The 26175-nt window shown below is 48.6% G+C and overlaps 1 protein-coding gene across 5 annotated transcripts in view; it reads left to right on the top strand.

The window, feature by feature from the left end:
- Positions 1 to 26175, top strand: part of LOC144496907 (discoidin domain-containing receptor 2-like) — a 196559-nt gene that overhangs the window by 127126 nt on the left and 43258 nt on the right. For all 5 annotated transcript variants that reach the window (XM_078217522.1, XM_078217517.1, XM_078217520.1 and 2 more), the window contains exons 3-7: positions 11386 to 11488; positions 16031 to 16259; positions 19418 to 19565; positions 23034 to 23139; positions 24343 to 24529. In XM_078217522.1, the coding sequence (XP_078073648.1) occupies positions 11386 to 11488; positions 16031 to 16259; positions 19418 to 19565; positions 23034 to 23139; positions 24343 to 24529 (773 nt within the window). The remainder of the gene's footprint in view (positions 1 to 11385; positions 11489 to 16030; positions 16260 to 19417; positions 19566 to 23033; positions 23140 to 24342; positions 24530 to 26175) is intronic.

Raw genomic sequence — 26175 nt, 5'->3', positions numbered from 1 at the left:
TTGAACTAACCTGTCTTTTTACCCCTGCTCCACTATCTGCTCTGGCACTCTGGTTCCCATCTCCCTACAAATCTAGTTTAAACGCTCCCCAATAACACTAGCAAATCTCCCTGCAAGTATATTGGTCCCCTTGTAGTTTAGGTGTAACCCGTCTCTCTTGTACAGGTCCCACCTGCCCCAGAAGAGGTCCCAATGATCCAAGAATTGGAAACCCTGCCCCCTGCACCAGTTCCTCAGCCACGTGTTCATCCCCCAAGCATCCTACTCCTGCCCTCACTGGCATTTGCCCACAGCCAGCTCCTAAAAGCAGCAATGAGAGAATTAAAAAGAGGGACTAGTCCAGTGTCAATAACATTATGCCTCGGTTTAATACCTCACCTGAAAATCAGCACCTCAGATACTGCTTTCACTACTGCACTGGGAGTATCAGATCCTAGGGTGAAACTTTTTTAAAAAATTAATCTGCGGGATCTGTGCGTTGCTGGCTAGGCACAGCATTTATTGCCCATCCCTAATTGCCCTAGAGAAGATGGTGGTGAGCTGCCTTCCTGAACCGCTACAATCCCTGGGTGTAGGTACACCCACAGTGCTGTTAGGGATGGAGTTCCAGGATTTTGACCCAGCGACAGTGAAGGAACAGCCGATGTATTTCTCAGTCAGGATGGTGAATGACTTGGAGGGTAACCTCCAGATGGCGGTGTTCCCAGGTATCTGCTGCCCCTGTCCTTCTAAATGGTAGTCATCATGGGTTTGGAAGGTGCTGCCTAAGGAGCCTTGGTGAGTTCTGCAGTGCATCTTGTAGAAGGCACACACTGCTTCCACTGTGAGTCAGTGGTGGAGGGAGTGTATGTTTATGGAAGGGGTGCCAATCAAGTGGGCAGCATTGTCCTGGATGGTGTCAAGCTTCTTCAGTGTTGTTGGAGCTGCACTCAAATAGGCAAGTGGAGAGTATTCCATTACGCTCCTGACTTGTGCCTTGTGGATTGTGGACAGGCTTTGGAGAGGGTGAATTCCTAGTCTTTGACCTGCTCTTGTAGCCACGTTCAGTTTCTGGTCAATGATAACCAACCTTCTCCCCCACTCACCTCTTCAGCTTGTTGATAGTAGGGTATTCAGCAATGGCCATACCAGTGAGATCTTTCTATTCATGGCTAGGACAAAATAGGGTTCTCCCACCCTTTCACCCTGCTGCTCACCCCCTCCCCCAGCTCCCACCTCACCCCCGCACCTCCCCCAACTCAACTCTGCGATGAATCTTGGGTTTCAGTTTCCTGCCTTCCTTTTGTGGGTTAAATCATGGTTCACTAGCTGGATTGAAGGGACAGTGTCAGCAGGAACAAATGCTTGACAGGCCCATTGTGCATCCTTTGTAAAGCAAGAGGGGTCAGGCGTCAGCTGGCCACGGTCGCCTTAGCGACGAAGTGCTGCACTTTGGAGGGATCAGCATTAGAGTCTGGAGTTTGTGAAGCTTTTCTGAAGGGAGATTCGTCACAAAGACAGGAACAAACACCCCTTCAAAACCTCCAATCAACAGAGGGAATGAACTTGGTCAACCTTCATATGACTCAGGTCAATAAATCTCCTGCATCCAGGATAATACTGCGGCACAGGTATTCAGCAATCCTCTTTTTAGGTAGGCCCCTCAGATCTGCTGTCTCACTGCACCAGGGACCTGGTTTCAATTTCGGCTGTGGGTCACTGTCTGTGTGGAGTTTGAAAATTCTCCCCGTGTCTGCGTGGGTTTCCTCCGGGTGCTCGAGTTTCCTCCCACGCTCCAATAATGTATAGGTTAGGTTGATTGGCATGTTAAATTGCCCCTTAGTGTCAGGGACTAGCAGGGTAAAGAGGTGAGGCTAAGAGGATTGGGCCTGGGTGGGACTGATGTCGGTGTAGACTTGATGGGCCGAATGGTCTTCTTCTGCAGTGCAGGGATTTTACGATTCTATAATCCATGGGGATGACGGAATTGTCTTACGAGAAGAGATTGAGGAAACTGGGTCTGTATTCTTAGTAAGAAGTTTAACAACACCAGGTTAAAGTCCAACAGGTTTATTTGGTAGCAAAAGCCACACAAGCTTTCGAGGCTCTGAGCCCCTTCTTCAGGTGAGTGGGAATTCTGTTCACAAACAGAACTTATAAGACACAGACTCAATTTACATGAATATTTCTGCTTTTTTCCTCCTGAGTCTTTATCATGCGATCCTAGAATCAGAATTTATGTCACACTATTTGTAACTCCCACAGTTGCGTGGACCTGCAGAGTTTCACTGGCTGTCTTGTCTGGAGACAATACACATCTTTTTAGCCTGTCTTGATGCTCTCTCCACTCCCATTGTTTTGTTTCTTAAAGACTGGATTAGTTGTAAGTATTCGCATTCCAACCATTATTCATGTAAATTGAGTCTGTGTCTTTATAAGTTCTGTTTGTGAACAGAATTCCCACTCACCTGAAGAAGGGGCTCAGAGCCTCGAAAGCTTGTGTGGCTTTTGCTACCAAATAAACCTGTTGGACTTTAACCTGGTGTTGTTAAACTTCTTACTGTGTTTACCCCAGTCCAACGCCGGCATCTCCACATCTGTATTCTTTACAGAGTTTTGAAGAATGAGAGATGATCTCATTGAAACTTAGAAGACTCTTACAGGGCTCAACAGGGAGATGAAGATAGGATGTTTTCCTCCTCCCTGGTGAGTCTAGAACCAGGGGACACAGTCTCAGGATAAGGGGCCAGGCCATTTAAGACTGAGATGAGGTGGAATTTCTACACACAGAGGGTGGTGAATTTCTGGAATTCTCTACCTCAGAGGGCTGTGGAAGCCAAATGATTGAGCATGTTCAAGGCAGAAATTTCTGTGGACTAATGACATGAAAGGATCTGGGGATAGTTCAGGAAAATGGCATCGGGGAATATGATCAGCCATTTGAACGGCAGAGGAAGGTAACCTGTTCATGTAAAAATTAAGGGGGATTTAAAAGTTTTGAATGGGTTTTCATGGATGAACTTTTTTTAACCATATAATCCCTACAGAAGGAGGCCATTCGGCCCATTGAGTCTGCACCAACTCTCCGAAATAGCATCCCACCATGGCACTCCCCTCCGTCCTATCCTGTAACCCGGTGCATTTACCATGGCTAATCCACATAACATATGCATCTTTGGAGTGTGGGAGGAAACTGGAGCACCCAGAGAAAACCCACGCAGACACAGGGAAAATGTGCAAACTCCACACAGTCGCCCAAGGCTGGAATCCAACCCAGGTCCCTGGCGCTGTGAAGCAGCAGTGCTAACTACTTAGTGGGCTGCAAGATTGAAATCGGGCTTTTCATTCACCACGACCCCATGAATAAGATTGAATACATTTAATACATGCTGAAGATTTCATAATGAGTTATAGAAAATGCGAAATCATTTATATACTAAAAGAACTATCATCAACTTCAAATGATAAAAAGAAAATTGTATTTACACTTTCATTGGACACAGAGGAAGCGCACGGCTCTCACAGTCAATGTTGTGAGCAAACAGCACGCACTTCACTTGTCCTTGCTTTACATGCACATCACTTCAGTCATACTGGCAGGAAAAAACTATGCAGATGAAAACCAGCAGAATCTGGCAACCATGAGTGTGGGCAACGGTCAACAAAATGTCTTGTGGGCCACACTCAGATGGGCCGCATGTGGCCCACCGCTGTCCTAGATCATGTGCTCAAGTGCCTGACGTGGGACTTGAAGCCACCACCTCTTGACACAGCAGCACTATCCAGTTAGCGACAGCGGGATAAACCAGTATAACAGGGGATATGGTCGGTACTGGTCTGAATTGGGGTTCCATTTTAAGGTATAAAAGACCAGTTCTGATCAGCAACACTGGTTTCCCATGGGTGGCTGGCTTTACCTGGCAAATTGGACACAAATCCGATTCAATATGTCTTGGCTTACCTCACCCCGCTTTGCCGGACGGGCCTTGGCAGTGCCTGGCCGCACACCATTGCTGGCTGGAGGTCCCACATCAAAAGGTGTGACTGAAAAGGCTGAGAGGGCTGTCACTCCTTTTCCTTCGGATGCAGAAGCTAAGCGTGGACCTGACGTTTCAAATATTGAAGGGATTTGATCGATCAGACCTTTGTGGTCTGGTGGTTCCATTTGTTGGAGGGAGTTCAAAACTTTGGGCGAGGACACAAATATAAATTGCTCACTAATAATTCCAATCAGCGGAAACTCCTTAACCCAGGGAGTGGTGAAAATGTGGAACTTGCTTACCACAGGGAGTGGTTGGGAGGAATAGAATCATAGAATCCCTACAGTGCAGAAGGAGGCCATTCGGCCCATCGAGTCTGCAACGACTCTCCAAAAGAGCATCTTACCCAGACCCACCCTGCATCCTACCCCTGTAACCAATTTAGTGTTTACCATGGCTAATCCATCTAACCTGCACATCATTGGACTGTGGGAGGAAATCGAAGCACCCAGAGGAAACCCACTCAGACCTGGGGAGAATGTACAATCTCCACGCAGACAGTGACCCGAGGCTGGAATTGAACCCGGGTCCCTGGCGCTGTGAGGGAACAGCGCTAACCACTGTGACAATGGATCTAAGAAAACAGATGGAACTAAGGGGAAGCTGGATATATACATGAGAGGGAAAGGAATAGAAGGATTGACTGGCGAGGGATTCAGCAATGGTAATGCGGTTGAATTTCAAGTGAAGTAGTTCGATTCGCTCATACTGGAAAAGGTCAATCCCTGACACTTGTGTGACACGGATTATGCTTGCCACATCAGCCCAAGCCTGAAACAAATGTTGTCCAGGTCTTGTTGCACGTGGGCAGGGGCTGATTCACTGGTGGGATGAAGGGAGTTGGCAGGAGGCTCATGTGGCTCTTAGACAAAAGTATCGCTAAGTGGGGCTGAATGGCATTTTTCTGTGCTGCACGTTTGACATTATTCTTCATTTAAAAATAAATAGTATCCTGAGGTAAAACTGTTGTCCAGCTCCTGACAAACTGTTACCCCCCCTCATCCTCCTCCTTTCCCCTCTCACCCCCCCCCTCTCAACCCCCACCTTCCCCCCTCACCTCCCCTCCTCCCCCCTCTAACCCCCCCTTCCCCCTCTCACCCCCCTCCTTCCCCGCTCACCCCCCTTCCATCTCTCATCCCCTCCTTCCCCCTCTTACTCCCCCACCCCCCTCTCACCCCCCCATCCCCCTCTCACCCCCTCCCTCTCTGATGTCCCCCTCCTTCCCCCTCTGACACCCCCCTCCTTCCCCCTCCCACCCCTTCCTCCACTCACCCTCTCCTTTCCCCTCTCACCCACCCTTCCCTCTCACCCCCTCCTTCCCCTTCCTTCCCCTCTCACCCCCTCCTTCCCCCTTTCAACCCCCCTACCCCCTCACCCCCCCTTCCCCTCTCACTCCCTTCCCCCTCCCATCCTCTCCCTCCCTCACTTCCTCTCTCTCACCCCCCTCCTTTCCCCTCTCAAACCCCCCTTCCCCCTCTCACCCCCTCACCCCCCTCTTTCCCCCTCTCACCCCCCTCTTTCCCCCTCTCACCCCCCTCTTTCCCCCTCTCACCCCCCTCTTTCCCCCTCTCACCCCCCTCTTTCCCCCTCTCACTCCCCTCCTTCCCCCTCTCATCCCCCTTCCTCCTCTCACCCCCTTCTCCCTCTCACCCCCTTCTCCCTCTCACCCCCCCTCCTTCCCCCTCTCACCCCTTCCCCTTCCCCCCCTCACCCGCCCTTCTTCCTATCACCCCACTTCCCACTCTTACTCCCTTCCCCCTCCCAACCTCCCCCTCCCTCACCCCTCCTCTCCCTCCCTCACCCCTCCTCTCCCTCCCTCACCCCCCCTCTCCCTCTCTCACCCCCCTCTCCCTTCCTCACCCCCCCACCCGTCCACCCCACCGTCCACCCCACCGTCCACCTCCCCCTCACTCCCCCGTCCACCCCCGCCCCTCACGCCCCCGTCCACGTCTACCCCTCCCGTCCACCCCCCCCCCATGTCCACGCCCCCCCCGGCCACCTCCCCCATCCACCCCCTCACCCCATCCACCCCCCCGTCCAACCCCTCCCGTCCAACCCCTCCCATCCACCCCTCCCTCACCGACCACCCCCTCACCCACCCCGACCCCCCCTCACCCTCCACCACCCCCTCAACCCCCTCACTCCCACCCCCCCTCACCCACACCCCCTCAACCCCCCCACCACCCCCCACCCCCACTCCCTTCAACCCCCCCACCACCCCCTCACCCCCCCCCCACCCCCCTCACCACCCCCCCCCCCCCTCAATGCCCCCAGCCCCCCTCCTCCGGGTATCCACTGTCTCACAGATACACCCACATTTCTTTTTCACACACACACTGTCACACACTCACTCATTTTTCACGCACACTCACTCTTTCACACACACGCACACATACACTCACTCTCTCTCACAGGCACTCTCATACACACTGTTTCACATGCATTTATTTTTCACACACACTCTTTTAAACCGTCTTTCACACACAAGCACATGTTTTCTCTCTTATGCACACTCTCTCACACACATTCACTCACCCAGACGGATAGACATACTTAAGCAGAGACACACATGGAGAAACTCAGTGACAGACACACACACAGACACACACACACACACACGTAGCAAAATTTCCAAATGCCTGTGGGGTTGGGAGGGGAGGAAACAGGAAACCATTTTTCTGCCAATGTACAACCCCTTGAGCTTGTAAGAGGTGTCCATTCGGGATTGAAACTTTTGATGGTTTTAACAGCAAGCCTGAACAGCTCAGTGCACGTTAATGCACAGTTGTCAGGTTCGCCACGTGGCCAAAGAAAAATTTCATTGTGTTTGTTTTAAATTGAAATTTGATGGGCCAATTAGTGCTGCACCTCAATTTGACATGGCATGGTCACTTTCACCTATCCTTCTCTCCCAGGGCCTTCACAGGAGTTGCCTGCTCTACCCACCAAGGCAGCTCCCAAAATGGCAGCCGCCTGCCTTTACTACTGGCGACAGGCAGGCAGCTCACATTCAAATATCGTAGCACAGCTGAGACATGGGGCAGGGATCCGGAATTCATCTCAGTTCAGGGTCCCAGCCCCGCATTGAAAATCCATCCCAGAGGCACACAGACTGAGAAAGAGAGACTGAGAGAGAGCAAGAGAAACACACAAAGGCATTCGGAGAGTAATTTTGATCTAACTCTCTGGGCAGGAGTTCCTTTTGATTGGGAAGGTCAATTTTGCAGTCCGTCCAATATAATCCCCACAAACTTCATCAGTGGGTGAAATCAGAGGAGTGTAAAGCTCATGTTGAACCCAATCCTGTCAATTTTCCAGTGGGCGAGTTGGGTGAAAGTGACCTCCGAGTGATGTGCAACAGCAATTGAGCAATTAAGATGTGATTGCGATAACAATACCTCATAGCGCTGAGTGTTAACAAGACAGTGCCGTGTACAGTGTATTGTTACAGGTATGAAGTAGAATGGCATGTTATAGCAGACGTAATGAGTCATAGAGGTCGACATCATAGAAAAGGCCCTTCGGCCCATTGCTCAGTCAGATTCAACCACCTAACTATTCTAATTTCATTTTCCAGCACTTGGCCCATAGCCTTGTATGCCTTGGGCATCGCAAGTGCACATCTAAATACTTCTTTAATGTTGTGAGTGTTCCCGTCTCTACCACACTTTCAGGCAATGAGTTCCAGATTCTGATCACCCTCTAGGTGAAAAAGTTTTTGTTCAAATTCTCTCTAAATCTCCTGCCCCTTAACTTAAATATATGCCCCCTGGTTATTGATCCCTCCACTAAGGGGAAAAGTGTATTTCTGTCTACTCTATCCAAGCCCCTCATAATCTTATACATCTCAATTATGTCATAGAATCCCTACAAGGTTAAAGTTTATTTATTTATTAGTCACAAGTAGGCTGACATTAACTTTGCAATGAAGTTATTGTGAAAGTCCCCGAGTCGCCACACTCCAGCGCCTGTTTGGGTACACTGAGGGAGAATTTAGCATGGCCAATCCACCTAACATACACATCTTTGGACTGTGGAAGGAAACCAGAGCACCTGGAGGAAATCCAAGCAGACACGGGGAGAGCGTGCAGACTCCACACAGACAGTGATCCAAGCCCGGAATCGAACCCGGGTCCGGGCGCTGCGAGGCAGCAGTGCTAACCACTGTGCCACCGTGCCACAGTGCAGATGGAGGCCATGCAGCCCATCAAACAATCTCATCCAGGCCCTGTTCCCATAACCCCACACATTTACCCTGCTAATCCTTCCCTCAGTCTCCTCTCCTTCAAGGAAAACAACCCCAGTCTATCCAATCTCTCTTCATAACAGCCAATGCATTTATATAGTATATTGTATGGACCAGAGCAGCGTGTCCCACAGTCATCTCAGGCATAGCGCTCTCCAACAGAGTCCAGTTCCTGCCCACTGCCCAGTTCCCTGTAACAGCCTCTGAGGTTCAATGACAGTCCCCCACTGACGGAGCAAACCGTGCACACTTGTCTTGCAGCCATGGGGTTAAAGCCATGGGGTTGTGCTTTCACTCATCCTGACCCTGTGGCATTGACTTTCTGGAACAGAGATGGGCCATTCAGCCCCACTGCTCCATGCCCATGGTCACACTCCACCCAAAACTCTTCCCGTCCCATATGTCATGTCGCTCTCCCACCACGCTCTGTCCCAGTCTCACTTGCGCTCATCCAGCTCCACTTCACAGCGGACACCAAATCCACATCCAGTTGCGTCCACCGGCTTTTTGTTACAAACGAGTGACTTTGTCGTGCACTTGGCGGTTTCTGGGCCAGTGAAAGGTGAGAGATTCCCAACGTTCTCTCCCAACACCACCCCCTTCCCCATCCCATCCCCCCACTGCCGTCTGTGCCATTGCCATTCTGAAAGGGGCAGACCCTGCGGCGTGTGAGAAAAAATCTGTAGTTGTTATGGGAGGAAGCTCATCTTTTCCATGAGGGTGTCACGTGCGTGTGTGATGGAGGGGACGGTGTAAGACCAGACCTTCCCAATGGAAGAGCCAGTAAAGAAAATGGAGCAGCATGTAAAATTTGGCTATCGCCCTGTTTTGTGCAATCCACCGCCCCCCCCCGCTCCCCGCCCCCTGAGACAGGTTTTGATCTCCACTCCCCCTTCTCTTTAAACAAGAACAATTTTGACATTTTTTGCCAGGGGAGATCCTGTCAAGTTGTGGCCAACATTTTCCTGCATTGCCCTCTGGTGGCCATATCTTGCCTTGCTGGAATCCTCCTTCCTTCTCCGATCCCATTAGTCAGGCCGAACAGCACTTGTGTCGAGCACCCGAGCACAGGGGGTGGTTTTCTTAGTCATTGCTTATCACAACTGAAGAACCTGGGGCTAGGGGGAAATAGTCCAAGAATTTCGAGCTGGATTTTTCAGGAAAAGCTTCTACATGCAAAAGTGAGGTAGAAGTTTGGAACACTCTTCTGAAAACAGCAGCCGATGCCCGATCAGTTGTGAATATTAAATCGGAGCTGATGGATTCCTGCTCATCAAAGGAATTAACATGTCTGACATACGAATTAGGAGCAGCAGCAGGCTACTCGGCACCTCAAGCCTGCTCCACCCTTCTATAAGATTATGGCTGATCTGATTGCAACCTCAACCCCATGTTTTTGTCCACGCCGATAACCTTTCACTCCTCATTAATCAAGAATCTATCTAGCACTGCCTTAAAAAATATTCAAAGACTCTGCTTCCACTGCCTTTTGAGGAACTGAGTTCCAGAGACTCACCACGTTCTGAGAGAAAAAACTTTCCTCAGCTCTTGTCTTAAATAAGTGGCCCCTGATCCACCCTGTCGACCTCCCCAGAATCTTATATGTTAAGTTAAGATTGCCTCTTGTTCTACTAAACTCCAATGAGTAAGGCCCTACCTGCTCAACCTTTCTTCATAAGACAACCCCCTTCATTTCCTCCCATTCCAATCATCCTAGTATCTAACCAAACTACATTACATTGAATGTGCATATAAATACTATGTTGATAAGAGCAGGTCAGATGTTGGGAATTCTGCAGACAGTAACTCACCTGATTCCCCAACGCCTGTCCACCAGCTGCAAGGCAAAGTCAGGAGTATGATGGAACACTCTCCACTTCCCTGGATGAGTGCAGTTCCAAAAACACTCAAGAAGTTCTACACAATCCAGGACAGAACAACCTGTTTGATTGCCATCCCTTCTACAAACATTCACTCTCTCCACCACTGACAACAGTGGCAGCTGTGTGCATCATCTACTACAGGAACTCACCAAGGCTCCTTAGGCAGCACCTTTCAAACCCACAACCTCTCAGCAGACACATGGGAACACCACCACCTGCAGGTCCCCTTCCCAGCCACTCATCATCCTGATTTGAAAATATATCATCATTCCTTCACTGTGGCTTAGTTAAAATCCTAGAACTCTCTCCCTGACAGCACTGTGCGTGTTACCTACTACCACATGGACTGCAGCGGTTCAAAAAGGCAGCTCACTGCCACCTTCTCAAGGAGCAATTAGGAATGGATAACAAAATGTTGGGTTTGCCAACAATACTTTCGTCCCAAGTAGAATTTTTAAAAGTTCATAAACAGGACATCTGGTCCAACTGATGGTTAAACTCCATATCAGCCTTCTCCCATCGTACAACATCACATCCAGAGAACTGGTGCAGACATGATGGGCCGAATGGCTGACTGCTGTGCTGTAACAATTCTGTGATTCATTGTATCAGCGTATTCTCCTGATTCTTTTTCCCTCATGTGCTTATTGATCTTTCGTTTAAAGGTAGGAAGGTAGGACAGCAAATGGACTGTCGCTGTTTATTGCAATGGGAATGGAAACTAGAATTCGGGAAGTTTGACTGCAACTATTCAAGGCCTTAATGAGACCTCACCTGGAGCACTGTGTACATTTTTGGGCTCCTTATTTGAAAAAATATATAATTGTGTTCAAAGGAGTCCAGGGAAGGCTCATTTGACACATTGCTGGGATGAAGGATTTATCTTCTGGAGAACAGGTTGGGGCTATCCGCTTGTAGTTAAAAAAAAATGAAAGGTGATCTTATTGAAATTAAGATCCTGGAGAGACTTGACAAGGTAGATACCGGGAAGATGCTTCCACTTGTGGGGGAGACATGATCTCATTAAATTGCAGAGCAGGCTCGGAGGGCTGAATGGCCCTACTCCCGTTCCTAAGTCCCATGTTCCTGTGAGTTGAGCTGGATGTGCATTGGTCTTTGTGAATCTGGTGATCCTTCTATGCAGTGTATGGTTTGTCAGATCAAGAAATCCATAGTGAGGCAATGAGACTGTCTAACTGATCTCTCTCTCTATCTTTCTTTCTCTGTCTCTCCACAGAGCGCTGCAGATTTGCACTGGGCATGCAGGACTCTGTCATCCCTGACGAAGATATCATTGCTTCCAGCATGTGGTCCGACTCAACAGCAGCAAAGCATGGCAGGTAATGCCCCCCCACCCCAACTCCTTACCCTAGCCCGGGGCTCTAACTCTCACTCTGGTCCTCAACTCCTTCGCTCCATGGTCCTGTCTGACATTTTAGCCCTGGGGCCATGTCATGTCCAGTTATCCACAGAGTAATCGGCTCCCCCACACACTCCCTTTCCCTGCCAGAAGCTGGACATTTAAGCCCCGGGCTCTCCAGCAAGAATCTGGGTGAGCTGGAGGCATTTGCCCCGTTCCTGATTCCAGGACAGTGTCATCCAGGAGGATTTTAGTGATTGCCGAACCTGCGGTGATCACCCATGTCTGTGGCGCACCCACAGCATACATTGCAAAGGAGGAGGGTGAATCTGATAACCATCTCAAAAGAGTGGGATTCAGGAGCAGAGCAAGCGGTGAGCAGCTCTTGTACCAGCAGCTCCTGTCAAAAACATATAATTTCAGTTGGAGTGACTAATTACCACACAGCATCAAGCTGTGTGAGTAGCAATGTAAAAAGTTTGCTTCCACTGAGCACTGACCTCTGTTCTTCTATTAACACATTCTGCTATCCTACCTTACTCTCCAGTCCCAAATGGCACCATTAACAACCCTCAGCATCAGTTTGTCACATGTCTGTGGCCAACTGGGGGGTGGGCAAAGGTGTGCAGTGGACCTACTCCTGCTTCTAGTTTCTATGGACAACACACGAGTCGAGTCTTCATTGTGATTGGGCCAGCTGGCATAACTTCCCATTGAGTTCAATCAGGCCTAAATCATCTTTGAACTGTTTCATGCTTTTGTGAGATGTGGGGGTTAGCATTTATTATGCATCCCTTAAACTGTCCCCAGACGCCTCAGCTATGTGGTCAACGCTTCACCGCCCTCTGAAATGGCCGAGCGAGACACTCAGTTTCAGGCACAATTAGCGATGGGCATTAAATGTCGGCCCAGCCAGCGACACCTGCATCCTAAGGGTGTATTTAATGAGGGCGTTTTGACCGGTAGCTGAGTTGATAAGCAGAGGGGAGGGGATGGACTGAAACTAATTAGATAGAAAGGCCAGAGGTGAGATGCAGGGAACTCTTCTTCTTGAACAGAGAGTTGATGTGACTTGGAATACGAAGTTTAAAAGTGCAATGGAAGCAGATTCGGCAGTATCCTCCAAATAGGAGTTGGATAAATATTGGAAAAGCTAACATTTTCAGCATTGTGGGGGAGTGGAACTAATTTAAGGGGAGACGTAATATGAAACACATTGGATTCTTAATGGGCTTGACAGGATAAATGCTGAGAGGATGTTTCCCCTCATAGGACAGTCTAGGACCAGAGGGTATAGTCTCAGAATAAAGGGGTGCCAATTTAAAACTGAGATTAGGAGAAATTTCTTCTCTAAGAGGGTTGTGAATCTTTTGGAACTCCTTGCCACAGAGAGCTGTGGGGGCAGAGTCTTTGTGTATGTTTAAGACGGAGATAGATAGATTTTTGATCATTAAGGGAATCAAGGGATATGTAGAAAGGACCGGAAAGTAGACGTTAGGAATGTGTTCGGATCAGCCATAATCCTATTGATGAATGGCAGAGCAGGCTCGAGGGGCCCAACAACCTACTCCTGTTCCTATTTCTTAAAAGGTTTTATGTGGCGTGATGGTACTATCACTAGATGAGCAGCCCAGAAGCACAGCGTAATCAATGCTCCAGGGACACGGGTTCAAATCCCACCAAGGCAGAAGTCAGAACTTAAATCCGATCAATAAAACCAGAATATAAAGCTAGCCACGGTCCATAACAACTATCACCAACTGTTCTAAGAACCCATCTGGTTCACTAATGGAAGGAAATCTACCCGGTCTTGCCTGTGTGTAACTCCAGACTCCACGGCAATGTGGTTGATCCTTAACTGAAGTAGCCCTTGCAAATCTCTCAGTTCAAGGGCAATTATGGGTGGGCAACAAATGCCCTTCCCAGGTGACGCCAGGTGAAGCCCATGAAATTTTTTTTTAAAATGATATAAACACACAAAATTCTGGATAAACTCAGCAGGTCTGGCAGCATCAATGGAGCAGCATCCCATTAAGGGATGAGGAATGCTAACAGTGGCAAAAAGTGACAGAGCAGAATGTGTAAATGGAAGCAAATGGCCATGTAGAGGAGGGGTGGGGAAAAGCAATGGACAACTAAGAGGTGAGCAGGGGTAGTGTGGTTAAGATGGAGTGGGAAGTTACTGTTAAACTCAGAAGAAAAACATGAGGTATTCTTTTGCAGACGCATGGTAGGCTGAATAAGAACATAAGAACTAGGAGCAGGAGTAGACCATTCTGACCCCTCGAGCCTGCTCCGCCATTCAATAAGATCATGGCTGATCTTTTCGTGGACTCAGCTCCACTTACCCGCCCGCTCACCATAACCCTTAATTCCATTATTGTTCAAAAATTTATCTATCCTTGCCTTAAAAACATTCAATGAGGTAGCCTCAACTGCTTCACTGGGCAGGGAATTCCACAGATTCACAACCCTTTGTGTGAAGAGGTTCCTCCTCAACTCAGTCCTAAACCTGCTTCCCCTTATTTTGAGGCTATGCTCCCCAGTTCTAGGGTTTCACCCGCCAATGGAAACAACTTCCCTGCTTCTATCTTATCTATTCCCTTCATAATCTTATATGTTTCTATAAGATCTCCCCTCATTCTTCTGAATTCCAATGAGTCCAGCCTACTCAATCTCTCCTCATAAGCCAGCCCTCTCAACTCCAGAATCAACCTCCGGAATCAATGGTCTTGCCAACACCATGGAAGGAAAATCAAGAGAGATATATAACAGGGACTGATCCGACATCTTCTCCCCACTCCCCGCCCCCACACCACTGAGTTCAAACAAATCCAGTGGACTAAATTGTTTTTAGTGAAAGAGATGAAACCTGTCAGTCCTATAGAATCATAGAATCCCTACACTGCAGAAGGAGGCCGTTCGACCGACTATCTGACAGAGTATCTTACCCATGCCCTCTCCCCCATCCTATCTCCGTAAGCCCACACATTTCCCATGGCTAATCCCCCTAACCGAAACATCTATGAACAATTTTAGCATGGCCTGTGGATGTGGTGTATCTGGATTTCCAGAGGGCATTTGACAAGGTGCCGCACCAAAGACTGCTACATAAGATAAAGGTGCAGTGTAACGGGTAATGTATGAGCATGGATAGAGGATTGGTTAACTAACAGAAAGCAAAGAGTGGGGGTAAATGGGTGTTTTTCTGGTTGGCAATCAGTGACTAGTGGTGTGCCTCAGGGATCAGTGTTGGGACTGCAATTGTTTACGATTTACATAGATGATTTGGAGTTGGGGACCAAGTGTAGTGTGTCAAAATTCGCAGATGACACTAAGATGGGTGGAAGAGCAAAAGGTGCAGAGGACGCTGAAAGTCTGCAAAGGGATATAGATAATCTAAGTGAGTGGGCGAGGGTCTGGCAGATGGAGTACAATGTTGATAAATGTGAGGTCATCCATTTTGGTTGGAATAACAGCAAAATGGACTATTTAAATGGTAAAAAATTGCAGCATGCTGCTGTGCAGAGGGACCTGGGTGTCCTTGTGCAGGAATCTCAAGGAGTTGGTTTGCAGGTGCAGCAGGGTAATTAAGAAGGCAAATGGAATTTTGTCCTTCATTGCTCGAGGGATGGAGTTTAAAAACAGTGAGATTATGTTGCAGCTGTATAAGGTGCTGGTGAGGCCACACCTGGAGTACTGTGTACAGTTTTGGTCTCCTTACTTTAGAAAGGATATACTGGCACTGGAGGGGGTGCAGAGGAGATTCATTAGGTTGATTCCGGAGTTGAGAGAGTTGGCTTATGAGGAGAGACCGAGTAGACTGGGACTATACTCATTGGAATTCAGAAGAATGAGGGGAGATCTTATAGAAACATATAAGATTATGAAGGGAATAGATAAGATAGAAGCAGAGAAGTTGTTTCCACTGGCGGGTGAAGCTAGAACTAAGGGGCATAGCCTCAAAATATGGGGAAGCAGATTTAGGACTGAGTTGAGGAGGAACTTCTTCACACAAAGGGTTGTGAATCTGTGGAATTCCCTGCCCAGTGAAGCAGTTGAGGCTACCTCATTGAATGTTTTTAAGGCAAGGATAGATAAATTTTTGAACAGTAAAGAAATTAAGGGTTATGGTGAGCGGGCGGGTAAGTGGAGCTGAGTCCACGAAAAGATCAGCCATGATCTTATTGAATGGCGGAGCAGGCTCGAGGGGTCAGATGGCGTACTCCTGCTCGTAGTTCTTATGTTCTTATGGCAAACGCACCTAACCTGCACATCTTTGGACTGTGGGAGGAAACCCACGCAGATACGGGGAGAACGCGCGAACTGCACGTAGAAAGTCACCCAAGGTCGGAATTAAACCAGGGTCCCTAGCGCTGTGAGGCAGCAGTGCTAACCACTGTGTCACCATACCGCTCCCAATGTCCTCTTACAATGTAAATTAGTGAGTTGGAGGGAGACTCACTGAGCATCTGTATCCACACTGACTCTTGTATCTGTCTGTCTGAATCGGAATCTGCAGATTGGATACAGAGCACGGGGATGGGGCCTGGTGCCCGGCCAAGTCTGTGTTTCGCGACAGTACAGAGTTCCTGCAGATTGACCTGCGCAAGCTCAACTTCATCACCCTGGTTGGCACCCAGGGCCGTCATTCCAACGGGCACGGCAATGAATATGCCCGCTTCTACAGGCTGCAGTACAGCCGCAACGGTCAGCGGTGGATGACCTGGAAAGATCGGAGAGGAGAAGAGGTAAAGATATCACTGAACTGGAGAACAACAATCTGTGTTTTGAGTGCATATGTGTCAACATGTTTTGTGTGTGAAAGTGTGTGTGTGTGTGTGCGTGTAGTATCTTTGTGCAGTGTGTGTCTGTGTGTGTGTTATCTCTGTGTGTGTGAGCCTGTGTTGTGTGTGTGTTGTGTGTGTAGTGTTTATGCGTCGTGTGTGTACTGAGTGTGTTGTGTGTATTGTGCGAGTGTGTGTTTGTTTATGTGTGTGTGTTTATCTGTGTGTGTGTTGATGTTTGTGTGTGTTTATGTGTATGTGTGTGTATGTGTGTGTGTGTATATACATCTCAGTGCAAATACCTATCTGAGGTAGCAGTTGTGGCTCCCTGGGAAGCTCATTAATCCATGAATGAGCAGATTGTGGATTGGAATCCCTCTCTAGAGACTTGAGTCTAAAGAATCTGAGGCCGACACTGCGGAGCAGTGCTGAGGAAGTGCTGCACTGTCAGTTGTGTCATTTTGTTTCCAGTGAGCTATTAAACTGAGGCCCTTTCTGTCCCCTCAGCTGGGTGTAATGCTACTATTCTGAGGACAGGCAGGGTAGCTATCCTCAGTACCCTGGCCGATATTTATCTCTCAGTATCAGAAAAACAGGTGAGCTGGCCATTGCTGTTTGTGGGAGCCTGCTGTATACAATTTGGCTCCCCTCTGTCCCACATTACGAGACACTGCACTTCACATGTACTTCATCGTCTGTGAAGTACTTTGGGGTGCATGGAGGTTGTGCAAGTCTTTCTTTTACTGTGAGGAGTACGGTTGTAAGGATGAGGTGCAACTTCACCCACATTGGTTCTGGACGAAAGCAGCACTTTGACAGACAAGATGATGGAGCGATGTTGTCTTAGCCACCCCACTGCCTGTTACTAATAGTCCATAGCACCATAGAATCCCTACACTGCAGAATGAGGCTCTTCAGCCCATCAAGTCTGAAAGAGCATCCCACCCAGGCCCTCTTCTCCGTCCAATCCCCATAACCCAGCACATTTACCATGGTCAATCCACCTTATGTGCACATCCTTGGACTTGGGGAAATTGGTAACCCAGGGAACAGGTGGAGGGGACACAGGTTTAAATCCAACCTGGGCAGTTGGTGGAATTTAAATTCAATTAATAAATAAAAACATCCGGGGCAGAATTTTCCCATCCATGGTTCTTGTCGGGCAGGAGATGGACCATGCAAAGGTATGTTGATGTCGGGCAGGATTTTCCAAACTTGGGGCGAGCGTGGCCGGAAAATCCTGCCCCAGAGTTGAAAAGCCAGTCTTAGTAATGGTGCCCCTGAAACCATTGTCAATTATTGTACAAAAAAAAAATCCGTCTGGCTCACTAATGCTGCTTTAGGGAAGGAAATCTGCCATCCTTCCCCAGTCTAGCCGACATTTCTTTTATTCATTAATGTGATGTGGGCATCGCTGGCTGAGAGCCAACAGAGTCAACCACATAGCTATGGAGTCACATGTAGGCCAGACCAGGTAAGGATGGCAGATTTCCAAATTTTTATTGCATTTAAATTTCACCATCTGCCTTGATAGGATTTGAGCCCAGGCCCCCAGAGCATTAGCCTGGGTTAGTTGATTACCAATTCAGCAACAATACAACTGCACCACCGCCTCATGTGACTCCAGATCCACAGCAATGTGTGGGGGCTGGTCGAACAAACTGCCTCTCAACCAGTGAATCCAGCTCTTGAATAGATCATGGGTCCACCTGCTAAATGGGTTATGTAGTTTAATAGACTGCCCACAGTGCAATGAATCTGCCCACAGTGCAGTGAATCTGCCAGTCAGTGCACTGGTTCGGGCTTTTGGCTGAGAGGATTGTCAGGCAGTGTAGTGAATATGGACAGACTTTCCGCCAATACAATGAACATGGACTGACCAATAGCATAAACCCACCTTCCCCTCAAACCCTTTGATCCCTTTAGCCCCAAGAGCTATCTCTAATTTATTCTTGAAATCACACAATGTGTTGGCCTCAACTGTGGTCAAGGAGGTTTATTTCAAATTCAGATTTGGAATTTTATGGCCCTTTGTTCTGGACTTCACTCGCAGGTGGAAGCACCTTCTCTGAGTTTGCCCTATTGAACCCTGTCCTAATTTTAAAGGCCTCTACCCGGTCGCCCCTCGGTCTTCCATCTTCCAGAACTAAGAGCCCCAGCCGGTTCAATTAGAGTTATGTGAGAGGGTGGGTTGGATGCAGATTTGAGGTCACCATCAGGTCAGTCATGATATTATTAAGTGGTGGAGCAAGCTCAAGGACCTGCTCCTGCTGTTTGCATGTATAGGGGGAGATAGTGGTATTGTCGCAACATCACCAGTAATTCACAGGCTCAGGCTAATGCTCTGGGGAGCGGTGGTTCAAATCCCACATGGTTGCCAGCCAGGCAAGTTTCCCTGTGGAGGGATTTAAACTGAATTGATAAATTTAGTCTATAAAGCCCAGTCTTCATGACCATGGTGACCAATGGTGACCATGACAACTATCGTCGATTATCAGAAAAACTTGTGGGGCGGCACGGTAGCACAGTGGTTAGCACTGCTGCTTCACAGCTCCAGGGTCCTGGGTTCGATTCCCGGCTCGGGTCACTGTCTGTGTGGAGTTTGCACATTCTCCTCGTGTCTGCGTGGGTTTCCTCCGGGTGCTCCGGTTTCCTCCCACAGTCCAAAGATGTGCGGGTTAGGTTGATTGGCCAGGTTAAAAATTGCCCCTTAGAGTCCTGGGATGTGTAGGTTAGAGGGATTAGCGGGTAAATATGTGGGGGTAGGGCCTGGGTGGGATTGTGGTCGGTGCAGACTCGATGGGCCGAATGGCCTCCTTCTGCACTGTAGGGTTTCTATGATTTCTATGACTTGAAGGAGGGGAAATCTACCATCCTAACCTGGTTTAGGCCTACACGTAACTCCCGACCCACAGCAACGTGGTTGACTCTTAACTGCCCCTCTGAAATAGCCCTAGCAAGACCATCAGTTCAAGGATGGGCAACAAATGCCGCTGATGCCACAACTCATGAAGGAATATAAAAAAACTGTTAGTTCTGGTGTTTCCCAGTGGATGATAGCCTTCTCGAGCACCTTAATTGAGTTTTCTGTGCACTAACTTCCCCTTTCTTCCCACCTCCAGGCTATCAAAGGGAATGAGAACCCTTATGATATTGTGCTGAAGGACCTGGGCCCCCCGATCATTGCCCGCTTTGTGCGATTTTACCCAATGGCGGACCGTATAATGAGCGTGTGCATGAGGGTAGAGCTGTACGGCTGCCCCTGGCTGGGTAAGTGAAAATTCAATTCCTTCCCAGCTCCCCAGCCTGCTGGCTCAGTTGTGGCGAAGTGGGTGATTTTATTTGACTTGATTTATTTTGTCACATATCTTAGTATGCAGTGAAATGTATTTTTATTGCATTCTATACAGACAATACATACCATTCACAGAGAAGGAAAGGAGAGTTGCAGAATGTAGTGTTACAGTCATACCTACGGTGTAGAGAAAGGTCAACTTAATATAAGATAGGTCCATTCAACAGTCTGATGGCAGCAGGGAAGAAGCTGTTCTTGAGTCGGTTTGGACGTGACCTCAGACTTTTGTATTTTTTTCCCGATGGAAGAAAGTAGAAGAGAGTATGTCTGGGGAGCGTGGAGTCTCTGATTATTCTGGTTGCTTTTCTGAGGCAGCGGGAAGTGTAGACAGAGTCAATGGATGGGAGGCTGGTTTGCGTGATGGACTGAGCTATGTTCACAACTCTTTGTAGTTTCTTGCGGGCTTGGACAGAGCAGGAGCCATACCAAGCTGTGATATAACGAGAAAATATACTTTCTATGGTGTATCTGTAAATGTTGGTGAGCTTCATAGCAAACATGCCAAATTTCCTTAGCCTCCTGAGAAAGTAGAGACATTAACAGAAAATGCTGGAAAATCTCAGCAGCTCTTACAGCATCTGTGGGGAGAGACTAGAACCAATGTTGAGTCTCGATGACCCTTCATCAGAGCATCAAAGTAGAGAATTGGTGGGCTTTCTTAACTATAGCGTCGGCGTGGAGGGACCAGGACAGGTTATTGGTGATCTGGACACCTAGAAACTTGAAGCACTTGAAAATTTCCACTTCAACATGTTGATGTAGACAGGGGAATGTCCTCTGCTATGCTTCCTGAAGTTGATGACTATCTCCTTCATTTTACTGACATTGAGGCAGAGGTTGTTGTTGCCTCACCAGATTCTCTATCTCTTCCCTGTACTCCGTCTCATCATTGTTTGAGATCCAACCCACAACGGTGGTGTCATCAGCAAACTTGAAAATCAAGTTGGATGCTCTTTTTTGTGAGTCAGAAGTCCGTGGGTTCGACTCCTGCTTCTAGAGCCTCCTTCAAACCTACTGACCAAGCCTGAGCTAATGTTTCCCTACGTGGTTTACTATCAAATGTTATTTTATAACAACTTCTTTGGACATTCTTATGAAATTAAATTCTTGCATCAATACAAACAGAGGTGTGGAGCTCTCCAGGAGCAGCAGTGCCACTGGGAGTGGTGGTCACTGTTGGTGCTGCACCTGGGGTTTGAGGAGGCCAGCTACGCTGGCTCGCGACCTTGGCTGACCCTAGCCGTTCCCACCTGCTGGCTCTTATGGTCCCGACGATGACGAAGCAGAACCACCCCCCTCCCCCAATCCTGCCGTGGGTTTCCTGACGGCAGGATGGTGCATAAAACAGGAAACCCCATTATCAATGGCGGGACCAGAATATCCTGCCATCAGCTAATGACAAGCCACCTCCGCTGGCACGAAACACGCTGTGGGAGAGCGCAGAAAATCCCGTCCAGTGCGTCTGATGCGTGCGGGAGGAGGCAATTTCTTGCCAAGCCCTGGTGAGGGATTTGGGGAGTCCAGGGATTGAGAGGCCAATTGGGGGTGTCAATGAGGGGGGTAACACCTCCATGGTGGGGAGGGGAAGGTGGGGTAGGAGGAGATGGCAGGGAGGTATGGGGGGGAAGGAACACTCCCATGGATGCAGAGAGCACAATAACAAGGGACTGCCCCCCACCTGCTCCCAGCCCATGCACAGGGAAACTTGCCAGGGGCTGGCTGCATGGCATTGAGCGGATTGAGGCCCTTTAGCAGACATTATGGGCCTTTCCCACCACATTTTAAATGGTGGCAGAATGCAGCCCATAATAATGGCCACTTAAGGGCCTCAATTGGCCCAGTGGTGGTTGGCCTCCCAGCACTACCCCTGTCGCTGCTAACTTTGCAGAGGGTGAAGGAATTGGCAAGTAGGTGACGGGCAGGTGACTCACTGAATTTTATGTGACTCCCCCGCCCATCCCCAAGCCTGCAACACCCCCACCCCACCCACTCTTAAACCACCGACAAAGGACCAAATGCAACCCATTGAAGGTTTTCCAAAAAAAAGGGCTGCAAAGCCATCCCCGACCCTAATTACCAGACTTACTCATATCCCTTTTGCAATTGCGGTTAGGAGATACCCAAGGGCAGAGGTTAAAACTTCCTTCATCGTCGCTGGGGCCAAAACCTCGCAACTCCCTCTGCGATCGTGCTGTGTGGGTGCACCTGCACCACAGGGACTGCAGTGGTTCAAGAAGGCAGCTCACCACCACTTTCTCAAGGGGCAGTTAGGGATGAGCAATAAACATGCTGGGCCGAGCCAGTAAAGCCCACATCCCATAGACGGTCATTTGCAAGATTGTCGTCAATCTCCCAAGTTCATTTACTTGTTACCTGCAAACGGCTCTCACTGTAACTGTCAGCGACGGAACACAAAGCCATTCACGGAATTAAGATGTAAAACGACAAGACTTAAGAATGTTCTGATACCATAATTAATCCATGCAATGAGCAAACTCAGATGACAATTAAGCATTGAACCCTGAAAACCTAAAGGCGTTAATCTGATGATTGATATGTTATTTTACTCTTCTTTTTTTTTTAATATATATTTTATTGATTGTAACACTTAGGTTAATTTGATATTTGGCTGTGACAGAAATTGATTTTCTTAAATAAACTTTTGAGTGAATGAATGACAAAAAAAATCCACGATTTTGAACATCTCTGTTCAATCTCGCTGTAATATGCTCTGCTCCAAGGAGAAAGATAGAAACATAGAAACTAGGAGCAGGAGTGGGCCAGTCGGCCCTTCGAGCATGGTCTGCCATTCATCATGATCATAACTGCTCCTTCTCAACCTCCACGCTCTATGCTTCCCTCTTGACATCTTTAGAGTCTAAAAGTGATCCATTTCCTTTCTAAATATATTCAGCCGCCGAAATCTTGCTGCCGTTAAGCCGGCAAGATCTTACAGTAGTGCAGATGGTGTACCCCCGCTGTGGGTTTCCCAGCAGCAAGGGGTGTGTTCATCGGGAGACCCCATTGACAATGGCAGGACCACAAGATGCCACTGCCAGCGAGTGGCGTGCTACCTCCCGCTGCCATGAAACACACCACGGAGGTGGAGGAAAATCCCACCCAATGACTTGATCTCCACAGACTTCTGTGGTGGAGAATTTCAAGGTTCACCACTTGCGAACAATCTAAAAACAATTGCAGCTACTTCAGTCTCTCTGAATAACTGACGTAACAATCCGAACACTCGCTCGGTCAATGACTTAATGACATAGCAGCACACTCGCCAACCCGCGCACCCGCCAACCCAGAATGACTGACAGACTCCCTGCTCAGCCAAGCTGCACCTGGCTTAACCCGAGTCTCCCCTTTTCTCTCCCTGGCAGACGGGTTGAAGTCGTACAGGATTCCCATGGGCCAGACAATGAACGTGTCCGGCCTGCCCTTGGTGTACCTGAACGACTCTACTTACGATGGACACCGAATTTCAAGGTATGCCCTGCGTGTGTGGAGAGGGAAGCCGCAGTAAACGTGATTAGGAACCGCAGCCCATTTAGCTTGTGTACTGTGTGGGCCAGATCCTCAATCTCTCAAAATCCAAATGAAATAGCACAGCAGTAGTGAATTCTCCAAAACACGCACACACAGACACACACACACAGACACACACACAGACACACACACAGACACACACACAGACACACACACAGACACACAGACACACACACAGACACACACACAGACACACACACACACACACTCACACTCACAAACGCACACACACACACACACAGACACACAAACGCGCACACACACACAGACACACACACAGACACACAAACACGCACACACAGACACACAAACACGCACACACACTCACACACACACACACAGACACACACACACTCACACACACAAACGCACACAGACAGACACTCACATAAATGCACACACACACACAGACACACACACAGACACACACGCACATACGCACATACACGCACAAACGCACACACACACAAACAAACGCACACAGACAGACACACACAAACGCACACACACACACAAACAAACGCACACAGACAGACACACACACACACACAGACACACACAAACAAACGCACACAGACAGACACACACAGACACACACACACAAACAAACGCACACTCACACACACACACAAACAAACGCACACACACACACACAAACAAACGCACACAGACAGACACTCACACACACACGCACACAGCGGTGTAAAGACACACGCACATGTACACTCGCCAGTGTAGAGACAAAAGCACACACACATACACATAAATACATACAGCACATGTAAATGTACTGACAGACAAACATATGTGCTCACATAAACACTTACTTGAACACACGCAAGCGCACAAAAACATGTAGACAATCGTACACGCAAATGACCAATGTCTCTTAAAATACTTATCCAACACATGTCCTATCGTTCTCAGTCTTGCACATTTCAATTAGCCCTCAACATCCCACAGACCATTCAAAGAGGGAGGGAGGGAGATGGAGGACTGGCGGGGGTGAGCGAAGGTTGCAGGAGACTTTCCATATTGCCACACTCCATCGTGTGTACAAAACTAAAAAATAGAAAATCCTGTTCCCCTCTCCCTGTGGAGCAGCCGAACTCTAACTGCGGCCTTGTCCCCTCCTTCCCTCAGCGTTCAATACGGAGGACTGGGCCAACTTACGGACGGTGTCCTGGGCATGGACGACTTCACCAAGAGCCACGAGCTGTGGGTCCGCCCCGGCTACGACTATGTGGGCTGGCACAACCGGACCATGAGTAGCGGCTTCGTGGAGATTGAGTTCGAGTTCGAGCAGGTCTTCGTGTTCAGCTCTATGAAGGTAAGATGGTGGTTGCCATATGGTCAGCAGCATTGGGCATCCAGCAGGGATTCACAGAGTCCCTACAGTGCAGAAGAGACCATTTAGCCCACTGAGTCTGCACGGACTCTCTGACAGAGTATCTAACCCTCTCCCCTGCCCTATCCCTCCGATCCCCCATATTTCCCATGGATAATCCACCTAACCTACACATCTTTGGACTGTGGGAGCAAACCAGAGTACCCAGACACGGGGAGAATGTGCAAACTCTACAAAGAGGAGTGACCCAAGTAAGATACACATATATCACTTCAGTCATACCGGTAAGCAAAAAAAACTACACAGACAAAAGTCAGCAGAATGTGACAATCCTGTGCATAGGCAACGGCCAACAAAATGTCTCGCGGGGCTGCACTCAGTACACAAAGGGCTGCATGTTGCTCATCGCTGCTCTTGAGAAAAATAATTCCTCAATCATAAATGTGCGTCTCTTATTCTGAAACTGTGCTCCCTCGTTCTAGAGTCCCACCCCTCACCCCTCTGCCCCCTGCCCACTCGCCAGCCATGAGGGAAAACATCCTCTCAGCATCTATTGTGTCAAGGACCCTTCAGTTAGCATGGAGGTACAGAAATCTTGCTGCAACGGAGCATTGGTGTGACCACACCTTGAGTACTGCGCTCAGTTTTGATCTCCTTAATTAAGGAGGAATGTACCTGCATTGCAGGAAGTTTGGAGAAGATTCATGGGCTGATTCCTGGGATGAAGGAATTTGTTATGAGGAAAGGTGCAGCAGGTTGGAGTTTAGAAGAACGAGAGGTAATCTTGCTGAAACATATCAGATTCTGAGGGGAACTCGACAGGATGGATGTGGAGAGGATGGGGGCGGGTATGCAGACTCAGCAAATATGTTCAGCATAAGGGGACACCTTTTAAAGTCAGCACTGAGGAGGAATTTCTTCCCTCAACAGGTCATTAGTCCTTGGCATTCTCTACCCATTATAGTAATGGAGGTTGGGGGATTTCATAGAAATCATAGAAACCCTACAGTACAGAAAGAGGCCATTCGGCCCATCGAGTCTGCACCGACCACAATTCCACCCAGGCCCCATCCCCATATCCCTACATATTTTACCCACTAATCCCTCTAACCTACACATCTCAGGACACTAAGGGGCAATTTAAGCATGGCCAATCAACCTAACCCGCACATCTTTGGAATGTGGGAGGAAACCGGAGCACCCGGAGGAAACCCACGCAGACACGAGGAGAATGTGCAAACTCCACACAGACAGTGACCTAAGCCGGGAATCGAACCCAGGTCCCTGGAGCTGTGAAGCAGCAGTGCTAACCACTGTGCTACCGTGCGACCCTTGGATTTGGATGTATTCAAGGCTGAATTATACGAGCGTTTAACTCTGGGTGCTTCTGTTTCCTCTCACAGTCCAAAGATGTGCAGGTTAGGTGGATTGACCATGCTAAATTGCCGCTTGGTGTCCCAAGATGTGTGGATTAGGGAGATCAGCAAGGTAAATACATAGAGATACGGGAGAGGGCGGGATGCCCTCGGAGAGTTAGTGCAGACCCGATGGGCCAAATGGCCTCCTTCTGTACTGTAGGGATTCTATGAAGTGAAGAGCCGTGTGCTCCCTCTGTGTCCAAAGTCTAA

Source organism: Mustelus asterias, chromosome 8, assembly GCF_964213995.1.
Source record: "Mustelus asterias chromosome 8, sMusAst1.hap1.1, whole genome shotgun sequence".
Lineage (NCBI taxonomy): Eukaryota > Metazoa > Chordata > Chondrichthyes > Carcharhiniformes > Triakidae > Mustelus > Mustelus asterias.
This window is presented reverse-complemented; position numbering and strand designations above follow the sequence as displayed.